This window comes from Myotis myotis, unplaced genomic scaffold (genome assembly GCF_014108235.1).
Source record: "Myotis myotis isolate mMyoMyo1 unplaced genomic scaffold, mMyoMyo1.p scaffold_m19_p_8, whole genome shotgun sequence".
NCBI lineage: Eukaryota > Metazoa > Chordata > Mammalia > Chiroptera > Vespertilionidae > Myotis > Myotis myotis.
In genome coordinates, this window is record NW_023416390.1 from 34,948,293 (window position 1) to 34,962,574 (window position 14,282).

General features: G+C 52.4%; 1 protein-coding gene across 49 annotated transcripts in view; it reads left to right on the forward strand.

The window, feature by feature from the left end:
- The window catches only part of LRRFIP1 (LRR binding FLII interacting protein 1), a 114,853-nt gene that overhangs the window by 80,615 nt on the left and 19,956 nt on the right, over positions 1–14,282 (forward strand). For 38 of the 49 annotated variants that reach the window (XR_004969271.1, XR_004969269.1, XR_004969270.1 and 35 more), the window contains 5 exons: positions 3,493–3,570; positions 9,930–9,965; positions 10,369–10,494; positions 11,552–11,623; positions 13,223–13,393. Coding sequence is in view for 46 of the 49 variants with exons in the window: in XM_036319205.1 (XP_036175098.1) it covers positions 3,493–3,570; positions 9,930–9,965; positions 10,369–10,494; positions 11,552–11,623; positions 13,223–13,393 (483 nt within the window). In the remaining 3 variants the exon portion in view is untranslated. The remainder of the gene's footprint in view (positions 1–3,492; positions 3,571–9,929; positions 9,966–10,368; positions 10,495–11,551; positions 11,624–13,222; positions 13,394–14,282) is intronic. The other 11 variants (XM_036319191.1, XM_036319193.1, XM_036319195.1 and 8 more) reach the window with 3 other exon arrangements.

The window sequence follows — 14,282 nt, forward strand, 5'->3', positions numbered from 1 at the left end:
GGTGTGGTAGTTGTACATGAAATACTTGTTGAATGAAAAAACTGGGTGAGTGAATGAGTGGGTGATGGAGGTGAGCAAATAGAGAAATGAACAGTCAGTCCAGGGAAGCGAGGAAGCTAATGAGCCCCTCCCACAGACCAGTGGGAACGGAGCATCAGCCCTAACCAGCCCTCCCCATGGTCAGCAGTTCTGCATCCCAGGGCACCCCCACAAAATCCCATAAAAATGCACCACACCTCACGTGCAATAAAATGGCTTCCTAAGAAATACCCACAAGTCCCATAAAAATGCACCGCGCCCCACGGGCAATAGAATGGTTTCCTAAGAAATACTTGAAAGTGTTTTTTTAATTTTGCTTTCCAAAATGATTGGCTACTTCATAAATTAGTTACATAATCCGATTTTATGATTTTTTCTATTTCTCCAATCATCATGAATATTCAGAGATTCTTACAAAGTAACCAGTAACATCTACCGTTTTCTTTAGAATGTGATTTTTATGAATATTATATCTAATAATTAACTCACATCGCATTAGTTTTCGTTGACATCTAATTAGGCATTTATCATTTTATGTTGCATAACATTTTTCATGTTGTGGAGCTGCTTTTCCCAGTTCTTAGGTATTTGTGTAGGCCATTACGAAGTTCATAAAGCTCATGGGTGAAACAGCTTTAGGTCATATGTGATGGATAAGTGCCACTAAATGACTTTCTTTTATCAGAAGAGACAGCATACTCATTCTTTAAGAGAACGAGACTTCCCCAAGAGCTACGTTTCCTGTGGCCCAAGTAGAACTTCTGGTGTCTGGTGGGACGTGTGCCATAGATTCTCTTTAAATGCCGCCTCTGTGGCTGGACTTTTCTGGAGTAGCTGACCTTGGCCCTCAGAGGCAGTAGCTCCTGTATGTCCAGCCTCCGGTAGGACTCGCCCCGCGGGAGCGGCTTTCCTGGAGTGAAGGAAATGAAAGGCCTTCTCGTCCCTAAAATAGGGCCGCGTGTCCCTGGTATCCCACCATGCAGACAAATTAGAGAAGAAGAAGAAATTGTTTCCCGGCTGAACAGTGCCCTCCCACGCGCGAGGAGCTCAGCACGCGTTTGTTTCTTCAATTGAATAAGTTGAACCCTGGGGTCAAACTTCTCGGGAGAGATCTTGGGGCGTCAGCTCTGTTCTCAGCAGCAAACCAGCTGGCTGAGTGGGAGGAAGGTTCAAGAGCTCCCACCTCCCACCCCATCTCACCAGCCTCACGGTCCCTCTCCACGTGGACAGGGGGCCCCTTTCAAGGTGGGGCTTGGCAGGGCTCCCCCAGCTCTCTGCCCAGAGAGTAGCTGTGGCCACTGATAAATACACACATCTTGTGAGCAAGCTCGGGGTCCACCCTCTCCAGAACCCCGAGAGCGACCTCAGAGCCCAGGCTGCCCCCAGCCTGCCCGGGACAGCCTTGCTCTAGGACAGTGATGGTGAACCTATGACACGCATGTCAGAGGTGACACGCGAACTCTTTTTTTTTTGGTCGATTTTTCTTTGTTAAATGGCATTTAAATATATAAAATAAATATCAAAAATATACATCTTTGTTTGCAGATATGAGAGAGGAGACTTCCTCTGGTTGCAAATATCAAAAATTTCTATATGTGGCACGGCACCAGAGTTAAGTTAGGGTTTTTCAAAATGCTGACACACCGAACTCAAAAGGTTCGCCATCACTGCTCTTAGGAGGACCCCTCTCACCTCCATTCTCCCAAGACTTTAGCCTCCAACACAAGACGTGTTTACAGCTAAGTGACTTCATTAGCATGAGATTGAATGACTAGTTCTGGAAAGTAGAGCTGTTTTGCTTGAAAACCTTGCTGCTTTACGCCTCCCTTGCCATTACTAAGCCCTGTGCGTGGTGTGGAAGGACGCATGGCTGCGTGTGAAGTGGCTCTCGGTTGTTTGACACGCCGGGCAGCGATCAGGAACCGTGGGCGGTCTTCCTAGCAGAAGAGTGAGAGGCAGGCGGGGAAACGCCCACTGTGCGTCCTCCCTTAGCCCTCGGTGCCTGGTGTGGTCCCGGTCCTCACTTCCCGTCACAGATGACAGGCTGAGTCACTTTTCCAAAGTCTCATGGCCACCAGCAGATGGAGCCTGGACCGGAACTCAGATCTTTCCAACTTCCCTCAGCCCCTTGTACATCACACTAACTCCCAAACAAAGGCAGCTCCGGGCGGCACGCAGACCATAGCGACAGTTTCTGCCTAGGAGTTGGGGCGGCTTGGGCTGGCAGTAAGCTCAGAACACTCTGCCTTCTCTCTGCACCCTGAACCAGGATGCGGGTGACAGGAACTGGCAGGACTTGTCTGCCGGAGGAAGTCTCCTCTCTCATATCTGCAAACCCAAAGGCGACGTCTTCTGCCTTACGGTGCAGTTAGGTGTTTTCTTTTATTTTGCACAGTAAAGCTACAAGAGGAGGCTAGTGATGCTGTACATGTCTCGCATGTCCCGTATGGCCATGGCTCTTACATACCATTGTCAGTGCACCTGAGGCACCGTCTTGCCTGTGAGTGTGTGTGTGTGTGACCAAATGAAATTTTTCATTCAACAAGTATTTTCTGAGTGCACACTGTGTGCCAGGCCTTACCTGGTCCCTGGGACTCAGAATGAGATCAATGCCGTCCTCACCCTCAGGGAATCACATCTGCTGGGAAAACAGCCCATGAAGAGCTGGCGTTTAAGATGACGATGGCGAGCACCCCAGCGCTCTGGCCCCTGTAATGTGCGTGGGGTAACGCCTGCGGGTGTCCCGGTGGGTGCCCTGTGTCTGTGTCGGGAAGCGCCCCCCGCAGGGCTGCTCCTCTGGCCGGGCCAAGCCTGCTGGACGCCCGTGATCCCACCCTGCCGTGCTCGAGAGGAAAGTAAGAATTTGAAAACAACAGCAGCAAGGAAACATGAAACGTATCTAGGATGAGGACAGACGTGACCACAAATCGAAGTTGAGAGGGTGTGGCCTCCGGATAAGCTGCTGGCGTTTTCCTTTCCCGGGAGAGGGTTTAGGTAGGGGACAGGCAGATCAATGCCTGTCTTTTGTCTGAACCTGAACTCTTCCTATGCCTCCACTTGGGAAGAAGGTAGAGAAGCCAGCATTCCCCTTGCCCAGCCCCGGGCCATGTCTGCTCTCCGCGCTCCGTGCGGGGCCAGGAGGCGGCTCACGTTCTCAGACGTCCTTTCCACAGCAGTGAGGCGGCCCTCTGCACCCACCAGGCGCGACTCCAGCCACGTCCACAGGGGCTTTGTGTCACTTCCTCCTTACTAACCAAGCGTTCTGTGTTCTTCTGACGTGATGACGAATGGTTTCGCTCAGTGGGAAGCCTGCTCCATGCTCACCTCTCGTCTGCATTGCACGGGGCTGCCTCTCAGCTAACAGCCCTAAATGGGGCCTCTATCCTCCATGCATCTCTGCTAACCTGTCCCTTTCTCTCTGCCTGCCTGCGGCCCACCGGGCTGTGCACACAGCCCTCGGAGCACAGCGGCCACCTCAACTCCAGCTCCCGCGCCTCCTCCAGAGCCAGCTCGGCGCGGGCCAGCCCAGTGGTGAGTGTGCCTCTGTCTGCTGCCTCTCTCCCTCCTCACCTGTCTGCCCTCTGTCCGCCTCCACAAGCCTGGACGCAGGAGAAGGTAGCAAGGCCTCTCCTTAATCTGTTATGTCTAAGTACAAACACAAGTGCGGGGGGCGGGGCGGGGCACTACCCAGTTTGGAGTATTACTATTTGGTGATCCCGGAACTGCATTGCAGAGTTTCTAAAGGACCGGGTGAGGGCTGTTTAAACAGCGGGGCTGGGAGGTGGATCTTACTGGGAAGAGGGAGCTTTGAACAGTGGGGGGAGTGTAGTCATGTGCATCAGTGTGTTGTTTTTTATGATTTGAAAACTGAAAGGATTGACTTAACATTCTGTTTGACATGTTACTTGTTCGACCCGGGCGGTTTTTCCACGCGGTGTGGGCCTGACAGTCCACGGCATCCCTAGCTGTGCTCGGTCCCCACCACCCCGCCACCCTCGGGGTCTCAACCTCTTCAGTGTGTGCGAAACCACAGGATGCACTCCTGTTGGTCACTCGGCATGGAATGACCTGTGTTTTGCTTCGGAAAATAAGGGGCCCTACCATCTAGTCCCCATCCTTGGAGTGTCATCATTACGCGTTTTCCTGAGTCTTTGGAACATTAGGCACTTTCACCTCATCGGATGCTTTGTATGTGGCTGCTACACGTTCTTTGAACAATAAGGGATTTACAGGGTGGTTTTGCCCGGGGACTCCTGGGGATGGGGGAGGCTGGCCGTGACCAGGGGAGCGGTGCTCAGTGAGCAGGAGTGGGGCCACAGTAAACCCTGGACACAGAAAGAAAGCTGGGCAGCGTGGGTCCGTTTTCTCCACTCCTCCATCATGGAGACGCTCGAGTGTGGTTCTGAACTCAGTTAGGCCGTGCTCCTGGCAGTCCGAGAAGAGGCCTGGAGCTGAGCTCTCCGTGGCACACGTGGCCACGAGCACTGGTGGCTTGTATGTTCTTTAAATTAGATGCAGTCTTTTAAAGTCACGAGGGTCCCTACCAAATGCAGATGTCAGCTGCTTCTGGGGAAGCAGGCAAAGGGACCCCTGGAGACTGGGCTCATATTGCTGAATGGGGTGGGTGGGCGGCCCTGGTGCTCCCTCCCTGGGTCCTGCCTCCGTGCCAGTCACCTCTGGGCTTGCACTGGTGTGTTCCTGGTAGTGGAGAAATGTCCCTCTCCACCATTACCCAGCGGGGGTGAGAAAACAGCAGATGGGTCAAGGCGGTGGGTGTTAGAACAGAAGATGTCCCCAGCGTGGGCTGCAGGCACCACCTCTGTGCCCGTGTCACCTGCCCGCCCACCCTCACCGCCACTGGAGCCTCCCACCCATCCTGGAGACCAGGCGTGAGGGGACCAGGAGAAGCCGCGTCCTGAACGCCCTCGGCCGGGCGGTAAGGACACCCCTCCAGGCCAGGTGCTCATCACTCGCCAGCACCCATCGGGCAGGAAGAGCGAGATACTCAGCTGTTCAAGATCATGTAACTTCCGTTTTTAAAATCTGGCAAAGCTGCTGCTTACGGATGTTGCAGAATGACCAAAGGGCACTATTTTCGAACTCAAATTCCTGCCGACTGAGGCCAGCACACCTGCCGGCCCCCAGCGCGAGCCTCCTCCCAGCTCGGCTCTTCCCTAGGTTTTCACACATCAACTCACCGACGTGAAACCTTCCAGCCCCTCGGAAGAAACATTCTGCATGGAAGTTAATGGCAAGCCCATCCTCCTTTTGGAAAGAAGGAGCACAGTTGACCAGCGAAGTCTGTGGCTCCACTTGCAAAGGGCCCTGGCCCCTGAGCACACGGCATTGTAAAACCTGTGGTTATCTGACGTTCAGGTTTATTCAGGCATCGTGATGACGCCACAGAATAACAGGCTCAACCTAGTCAGACTGAAGAGACTGAAATCAGATACAGATGTCTTTGTCAGAAGCTTCTAAATTGTGACAAATTTACTCCCATATCACGGGTTTAGTGGATGCCCATAAGCAGAGGGGAGCGTGAAATGTGCCTGGTGTCCCCGGGGTCTGGTGACCAGAGCTGGGTGTCCCTGCAACTGAGGCCCAGTGAGGTCCCCACCCTTGGGAGCTGTGGGTAGGGTCGCAGCTTTTTCTGCAGGTGCCATCAGGGAACGAAGCACAATGGGTGGAGGGCCCTCACCGTTCTAAATCTCTCCTTTTAACTGAGGGTCTAGTTGAGGAGACTTCAGACTGCACTGGCCCCTTCCGCCAGTTCCAAAACTCACGGCCGGGCGACCAGTTGAGAGGGACTGTGCAGTGACATTGTTTCTGTGACCCCGTTTCCCATTCAGGGTCGGGGTGCTGGCTGGGCTGGTTGGGGGAGGGGGGCGGGCTGGGGACACCGTGAGGAAAAATCCTTTGTGCCTGGCCCCTGTGCCTGTGCTGGGGTCTCTCTGTGCCCACAGACTGTACTCTGTGTCTAGGGAGGTAGGCAGGCCAGATGGTGTATGGAGACCCTGAAATTTTACACCTCACCAGACGCTGTGGTTAAGTGAGTCTGCATAGTAAACTCATTTATAGGATGTTAGAAGGCTGGAGTTAAATATTTAATGTACTGCTTTCAGCATTTGTTTTTCAAAGGAAGAGTTGCCATAATTTAAAATTTCACAGAAGTATTTTTAGAAGTGACTCTTTCCAGTAGATTTGTAACAGCTGTTTTTGTGCGCACCCAACTATGGCTGAAATCCTGTACGTCATTCCTAAACCTGTTACTATGAGGTGGCCACACTGACCTACAGTGTTTAGTATCGCTCAGGAAATGAAAGTCATGAATGCAATCGGCTGCAAGATATGTGGCCGCTGTCGCCCTTCCACGAATGAGACGTCCATGCTGGTGTGGCCGGGCCTGTCCCTGGTCTCACTGCTCACGTCCACATCATGTTGTCGGGTTCCGTTCATCCCCCTGGGCAGCAGCCACCACGCTGTTTCTCTGTTTTGACTCCTTGTATATTATTTCCAGAGATAAACTGCTGAGCTTTGTGTCAAAATTAAACACACCATCTGGGTTACGTTGTTTGGGGAAAAAGGAAGGGACTGCTTTATTAAAGTGGGTGCAGCTGCCTGACAGCTTGGCGCACTGCCATCTAGTGGGATCCCCGGGCACTGCAACAGCTTCATGCTGCTCTGTCCATTTCCCGGGGGCTCCAGGTACTTGGGTCTCAGGAAGGCGGGCAAACACCACCCGCCCCTTGTCACTCAGAAAGCAGACAGAACACATGTACTCTAATATGTAGAATAGAGATTTGCAGCAACAGTTAGGCATAGATTGGCTATAACTTTCCTTGAGAGCGTCATTTTTCTACGTGGTCTCTATTAAAAACATCAGTGTTCACATTCTGAGTCCATTACCTATTGCAGAGCAAAGGCTTTTTTAAAACTATTTTAAACTTGTTTTAAAATTAAAGAGAAAACTATGATTTTAGGGGTTTTTTTCTTCATCATTTGATCTTTTGCGAATTACAAACACAATATTTGTGTTTTGGGTACAGGCGAAATGACGCAGAGCAAAGCTGGCCTAAAGTCCCCATGTGACCAATACTTGTGCTCTGTGTCTGTTCTTTCTTATCTTTCTCGCAAGAAATACTAAAAAAATAAAATGTGGAGTCCTTTTATAGGGACAGATACCTTTGTAGGTGAACGTAGGATTTCTGGGGCTTCACTTAGCTACACAGTCTTTATCTATTGCTGATGACCAGTCAGAAAAGCTACCACTTAACCACGAAGCTAAGCAGCAGCGGGCTTCTCCAGATAGCTTGACGGTCTATTAAATGGGGCCTCCTTCTTCCACTAAGAGTTAAGTTACTCTTTTTATTTTCATCTCATTATTGTTTGTTCTGCAAATTAGCTTATTTGGGGGATTGAAGGCCTTGGGCCCAGCTGGTTTAATGAATTGATTTCCAGCAAACCAGGTGCTTGACAGTTAGCTTCTCCTTGGTTATTTGAAATGTTTTTATTGTTGAAAGTATTACAGATGTCCCCTTTGTTTTTCCCATTGACCCCCTCCACCCTGCCGCCGCCCCTCCCAGGCCTTCACCACTCTATTATCTCTGTCCATGTATGCGTATAAGTTCCCCAATTAATCACTGCCCACCCACACACCCACCCCCGCCTTTCCCCTGAAATTCATCAGTCTTTTGAAATTTTCAGTAATGTTATTCCCAAGTGGAGAGAAGACCTACCCCTGAAGGTAGTCATCACAGCTCAGAACTGGGGTGCAGGGTGGTGATGTAGAACCCTCTCGATCGAGGCCACCTTGATTCCCAGAACATCTAGTCAGGCCGAGGTGGCACGCACATCTGAAAACATAACAGTTCTAAATGTGCACTCTTACACGTACAAGTGGTGTGGCACGCGGCTGGAACGTCAGAGCTCCATAATGGGATGTAACTGCCAAGTTGAGTGAAAAGGGCGCCTGTGGGCGAGAGTTCTGGAAAGCTCCCATGAGACACCGTTTTGCCCTGGTCTCTGGAGGACAGCCGGCTGTGGGCACAGGAGAGTGCTCTGGCACAGGGAGCCCCAGGATCTGAAGCCCCACCCAGGGCGTGAGGCCGGCCCGAGGGACATGGTCCCTGCTCTTGTTTCCCCTCCTGCTCTTCCGAAACTAAGGAGACTGAGAGGAGAGCAGAGTTCCTCCTGGAGGCCAAGGCGCGGGCGGGCAGGTGACAACAGGTGCTCTGGGAGCCAGATCCCGGGGTGAACTTGGGTCTGTCGAGCTTGGCCATTCTGAGCTGAGAACTGGTTTGGAATTGCCTCCTTTCAGAAAGACCGAGCATGTTGTCAGGTTTCATTCACCCCCTTGGTTGGTGATTAGCTGTCACGCTTTGCTGTGTCATTTTACTGGTCCATTCAGGCATCCTCTTCTCAGAGCGCAAGTTGAGGTGCAGGTTTGGAGGAGAGAACGTGGCAGGTGGTGAGCCTTCTTGGTGGGGGACAGGCTAGTGAGAGCCTGCTCCCCAGCGTGGGCCCAGGGCGCACACAGGACGGGAAGTGGCCATGTTTTCAGGGCGTCACTGCCTTGACATCCTGACCAGTGTTTAGCACCTGCGCCCGAATGCTGCCCCACGGACAGCGTCACTGTCACAGTTCCTGTGTTCACGAGCCGCTCCGCATGGCCTGGGCCGCAGCTCCGTGGGGAGGTCTCAGCCCAGAGTCTGGGCCGGCTGTGGGGCACACATGCAGAGGTCCGAGGGTCCCCAGTCACTGGTGAGGCTGACTGGCTCAGGCGTGCTCTGCCCTCACCAGTTCGTAGCAGTGGATCCCAGGCCTCGAATGGAAGAAGCTCTGAGCTTCCGGAGGCAGATTGGAGACACGACGGGGAAAGCATGATGAGTGGCGGCTTTCCCCGGGGAGTTTGGAGACGGCTGAGCACAGGGTTTCCTCATCCTCTGTGACCTTCCAGTGGGCTATGGAGAGGATCCCTCTATGGCAAGGATCCCAAAAAAGGGAAAAAGGAAAAGAAACATTTCTTTTGTTGGACACTGAGCAGAGAAAGAAGTAGTGCCATTGTCAGCGTGGCCCCTTCCCTAAGACCTCTTGAGGCGAAGGGTGGCCGGGTCGCTGTTCATGCAGCCGCGTGGCTGCTCTCGTCCCGTCCCACCGGGACGCCTACCTGCCGAAGGGAGAAGACGGGCCTCGGAACCACATGCAAACAGCAAATTGAGAAAAGGCAAATGCTTGGGGCCCCACTTCTCACCTGGCAAAGTCTCCTGTACCTTCAGCCCCCCCTCTCCCACGCCCCCCAACCAGCCTCCCACATCTGGCACTCACCTCCAGATGTTTGAACCAGAAGGTTCACACTGACCCAGTCACCCGTGAGAAGAAGAAACGGCTACAGCTGGCTCGCTGCTTTCTCTTGCTTCAGAGGCCACGCTCAGTGCGAGTGGAAATGAACACTCCGTGGTTGCACCTTCCAGCCCCAGGACCCCCGTGTTCTCGCTGTCTAGTCACAGTGGCTGCAGAGGGTAGACAGGTGTGGGGCGTGCGGTCCCCTCCTGTGCGGACACAGACCTGCACACCGAGCTGCAGGAATCGGAAAGTAAACGGGCTCAACCGAGTTCCTGAGCAAGCTCCTCACCGTGGGCCTTCCTGCGATCGCTGTGTGGTTTCGGCGTCATGACGTTCCGGTGGAAACCGTAACAGTTGAGAAGCCTGGCTCTCTGAGCCGCTGTGGGCAGTGTCTGTGTCGCCTGGCATAGGCATATCAGAGGGTCTCATGGGCAAAGTGGTTTTTAAACTACAAAGGGAACTATTGTGTTATCTTATCATCATCTTACCCTCCATCTCGATTATCCATTTAAAGCCTATGTTTAATATTTGTGCATTTTCCTCTCCAGGTTGAAGAGAGACCAGAAAAAGATTTCACTGAGAAGGTGAGGAATTTCTATAAGCCTTTATGTTATGTCATTAATGAACCTAGTGGGTCCCAAAATGTATGGGTAAAACTAACAAGAAAATATGTTGCTTGACCTTTAATAAAGGTCTTCACCAGTGAGTGAACAGGACAGTGTGTGGGCCACCAGCCAGCGTCACAGCCTTGGGGGAGGAGTCCCCGGGGGTCACTTCCAGTTTATGCGTTAAACCCTCGGAACAGTGACGGATGGTAGGGTGAATGCCAGTTCCCGGCACCGTGGGCCCCTCAGTGTGCAGCTGTCTGTACTGGCTTCCGCAAGCCCACGGAAGGTGTTCCAAGTGGGAGACTGAATTCCAGTGAAGGTCCCGTGCAGGGAATTTGGGTTTTGTCTAAAATCGTGTCTGATTCTTGCCATGCTCTAGGGGTCTCGTAACCTGCCCGGCCTGTCTGCAGCCACACTGGCCTCGCTGGGTGGCACCTCCTCCCGGAGGGGGAGCGGGGACACCTCCATCTCCATCGACACCGAGGCATCCATTAGGGAGATCAAGGTAAAGCTCTACTAATGACCCTTTATTCAAATGTGTCTCCAAGGGGAAAAAAGGCTTAATTCCTAAAGTGCCAGATGTTTTTTCTCGGTCCTGTCTCCTCTGCCTCCATAAACAGGTGTTCTCGTAACACCAAGACCCAGCGCAGACCTGGTCGCCCCAGGCGGCCGTCCCTGCCTGCCCCACCCCAGCAGGGCCCATCTGCACCCAGGCCTCTGCTCCCCCTCAGCTCTGAGGCACACCTGTGCCAGCACTCACCACGCTGCACAGAGGTGCTGGGCCACTCTGCCTGCCCTCTGCACGCCTCTGCCCGTTCCTTCTGTGTCACACACCTTCAGGAGACGTCACCACGCGGTTTGAGTGGCTTTTTCTTCTTCCGCTGGGATGTGGACACTGTTCTCTGTACCATCCTCAACACTGGATGTGAAACGGGAATGCAGTGCTGTTGTTAAAGTACCTGCATCTGGAAGGAGCCCACCAGAGGGCAGGTGTGTCCTCCGAGAGCAGAGGAGGAGCTCCGAGCTTCAGATTTGGCTTCATCTATGGAAGCGCTTTCTAATAATTAAACTGCATAAAAGAGAACCAGCTGCCACGGGGGCTTTCTGAACCGCTGGGGGCCCGTTTGCCAGGGAGGCCAGAGGAGAGATTTAAGTCTCAGCGGGGTGGAACAGGTCCCTCGAAGGTGCCTGGCGAGGCCTGTGCTTCATACGAGTATCATTTTACTGTTCTTCCTAACATGTGCCCTGGGCCACCCCGGGCCACCTGCAGCTCTGTTCATTCCTGTGCTCCACTGATGCCGTATTTGCTGTTTGCTGCGATCCGGATTTGTCTCTGCCCCAATTGATGTCTCTCTCTCGTCAATGTTCCTGTCTCTCTATTCCTCTCCCTTCCTCACTCTCTAAAATCAATGCAAACATATTGGGGAGGGGTGGGAGAAGAAGGAAGTCACTGCTCAGACTGTTAGAGGAGGCCGCCCAGAAGCAGGAAGCTCTTGCCTCTGTCTTTGTGGTCTTGTCCACCTCTCCCTTGACATCACTTGCCTTTCTTGCCATCCCCCCAGGAGCTCAGTGAGTTAAAGGACCAGATTCAGGATGTGGAAGGCAAATATATGCAGGGACTGAAACAGATGAAGGTACCAGTGGATGGAGTGTGGGCTCATGACATTAACCTAGCTTAACCTAAAAACATCCTAAAGGAGACGTTCAAAGCGCATGCTAACCCTACTGACGCCCCAGATTCCAAATGGGGAGAGCTACATGGTGTGTGCACGCTGCGTGTCTTTGTGAAGCTTTTGAACCAAGAAAAAGCTACTAACACGTTTCCTGATTCACGTCTTGTCCTCACGCAGCCCTCCTCCCCGGCTGAAACCAGGAGCAAGCAGACAGGCGAGGAGGGGTTTTTTGTTTTCTTCGCTTTCCACAGCGGTTACGTACACACACCGCCTTACTTCATCTGCCTCGCCACATATCTGACGTCTGCAGTAACACAGTCCCTGTGGCCATGCTTAGAAATGCCCGAGTCATTTGCATGTTGTAACGCTGTACTGATTGGAGCAGTGTCTGAAAGCGCCTCGTGTTGGGTTTATTTGCGTATTAGGGCGTGGAATCACTCTGTTGTTCCAACCGGGACATTTAGTTGTCATTCCTGGAACAGTCAGGGCCTGTGTCCTGTCTTTGTTAGGCAGCCATGGCAGACCACGATCTCGCAATAGAAGGTAAACCTGTCACTTCCCCGAGCTCCCCAGAAAGGACCCCCCAGTATCGCAGGGGCATCAGAGCAGAGGTGACAAATCACACAACGAATCACTTTCATATTTGTCGCCTCTTTTAAAAAAGAAAAATTAAGACCCTGGCCTTTAACTCACAAGAAGGGAGCCAGTGAGGCAGCCCAGGAATCACTGGTCCCACTCAAAACCCTTGCCCTGGTTTGCGAGCGCAGGTGAGACCAGCACTGGCCCCTGACAGCTGACCAAGCAGCGCCAGCCTCCTTCAGCTTTAGGTGGCTTATAGCCAGGCGCTCTGCTCTCGCCTCCGAAGTCGCCTTCCCCTGCTCTCTGTTTTGGGAGCTAAATGCCACTGTGCTCTCTCGGTTGCCTGCCCTCCGGAGGCGGGAGCCACGTGAGGGCCCTGCGTGCTCTTCCCTGGGCGGTCCTCTCACAGGATGGCCTCTGTCTGTCCAGGGCCCACCCGCTGAGGCCTGTGTGCCTGGTGTAGTTTTCCTGTGGGTTGAGAATCTGAAATTCCACTTCATCCTTTCCTGGTTCATGGGTACAGACAAAGATCTCTGGTAGCTCAAGGCAGGGGTTTGCTTCTCTCAGAGAAGCTGGCGCGGTCCCCAGTTCTCGCCACGTCACTTGAACGATGACTTCAGAAACCTGTTGAACCGCCTGACCCACTCCAGGCAGCTGCTGCATCATGGGGTTGGGACTCACTGCCTGTGACCAGACCCTCTCCATCGGGCGTCTCCCTGGTCCTGTGACTGTGTAAACCATCTTCATCCCTGGGCACAGCTAACAACTAACTTCCTGAGTGCCGAGAATTTGATCACATTGAAAGGGAGGCATTTCTGTGCGTTTGAAATTGCCGTGTGTGTCCTGTTTTGATCCATTTGCTCTAAGAAAGTCTAAATTTAGAGCTGAATTGTTTGTTTTTAAGAATGCCGGACTAAACTTTGTGGTTTTTTTGTTTTGTTTTCTTACTATAATTTCAACAATATGGCCTGGCTTCTGCAGGACTCGCTAGCAGAAGTGGAAGAGAAGTATAAGAAGGCGATGGTTTCCAACGCCCAGCTGGACAATGAGAAGATGAACTACATGTACCAGGTCGATACCCTGAAGGACACGCTGCTGGAGCTGGAGGAACAGCTGGCGGAGTCTAGGCGGCAGTATGAGGAGAAAAGCAAAGTAAGCTTCAGTGTAGTGAGAATGGTCGAACAGATACGTAAATGTATGTACTTGTATATGGTGTGTACATATATGGTGTGTCAGTGTGGTTGTGTGTCGGGGGGGGGGGGGTGTTTTCCAGGTTCCATAAAAGTCTGAGTTTTCTTTTTAATAATTTTTTTCTTTTTCAATGCATGTATGTGTGTTTATTTTATTTTTTTATTGGTTTTAGAGAGAGAGGATGGGAGAGGGAGAGAAACATCAATTGGCTGTCTCCTGCACGCCCCCTACTGGGGATCAAGCCCACAACCTAGGCATGTGCCCTCCTGGGAATCAAACAGAGAATGGAGAGCCATGTTGCCAGGTCTCTGGAGTGAGTCTTGTAGAGGGGAGGGTCCGAGGCGGGGGGAAGGGAAGGGGAGCGCGGCCAAGCTCTTCTGCTGTCCCCCGCCTTTTCTGTTTGGTCCCTGGAGGGCAGAGTTGGTCAGCCTCTGTTAAAAAGATAGGCTGACCAAAGTAGGCATATTTAGCCCCCTTTTTAACCCAAAGGGTATTCCCTGTCATATTTCAAAGTTAGGGATACTTTTAGCATAAATCCTTTGCAAAGCTGGGTCCTCACTGGGGCCCTCAGCACAGCCAGCTCCGTGGACAACAGCAGTCACCTTCACAGAGACCCTTCCTAGGGCGTTACCTCCTAGAGAGGAGCCAGGAAACGCTATCCGTTCCATCAACTGCAATAATTTTATAGTAAACCACAGGGTGTCTTCTAGAAAGTCCAGAGAAATGGGTTCATGGTGTTCAAAAGGCCTTGGACACTGTGCTGACGTGGTCCCAGGTCATGCGTTCCGAGGCAGAGGTAAGTCGAGGGGGCGTGAACTCGACCAACGGGAAACCGTGGCTCCCCCACCTG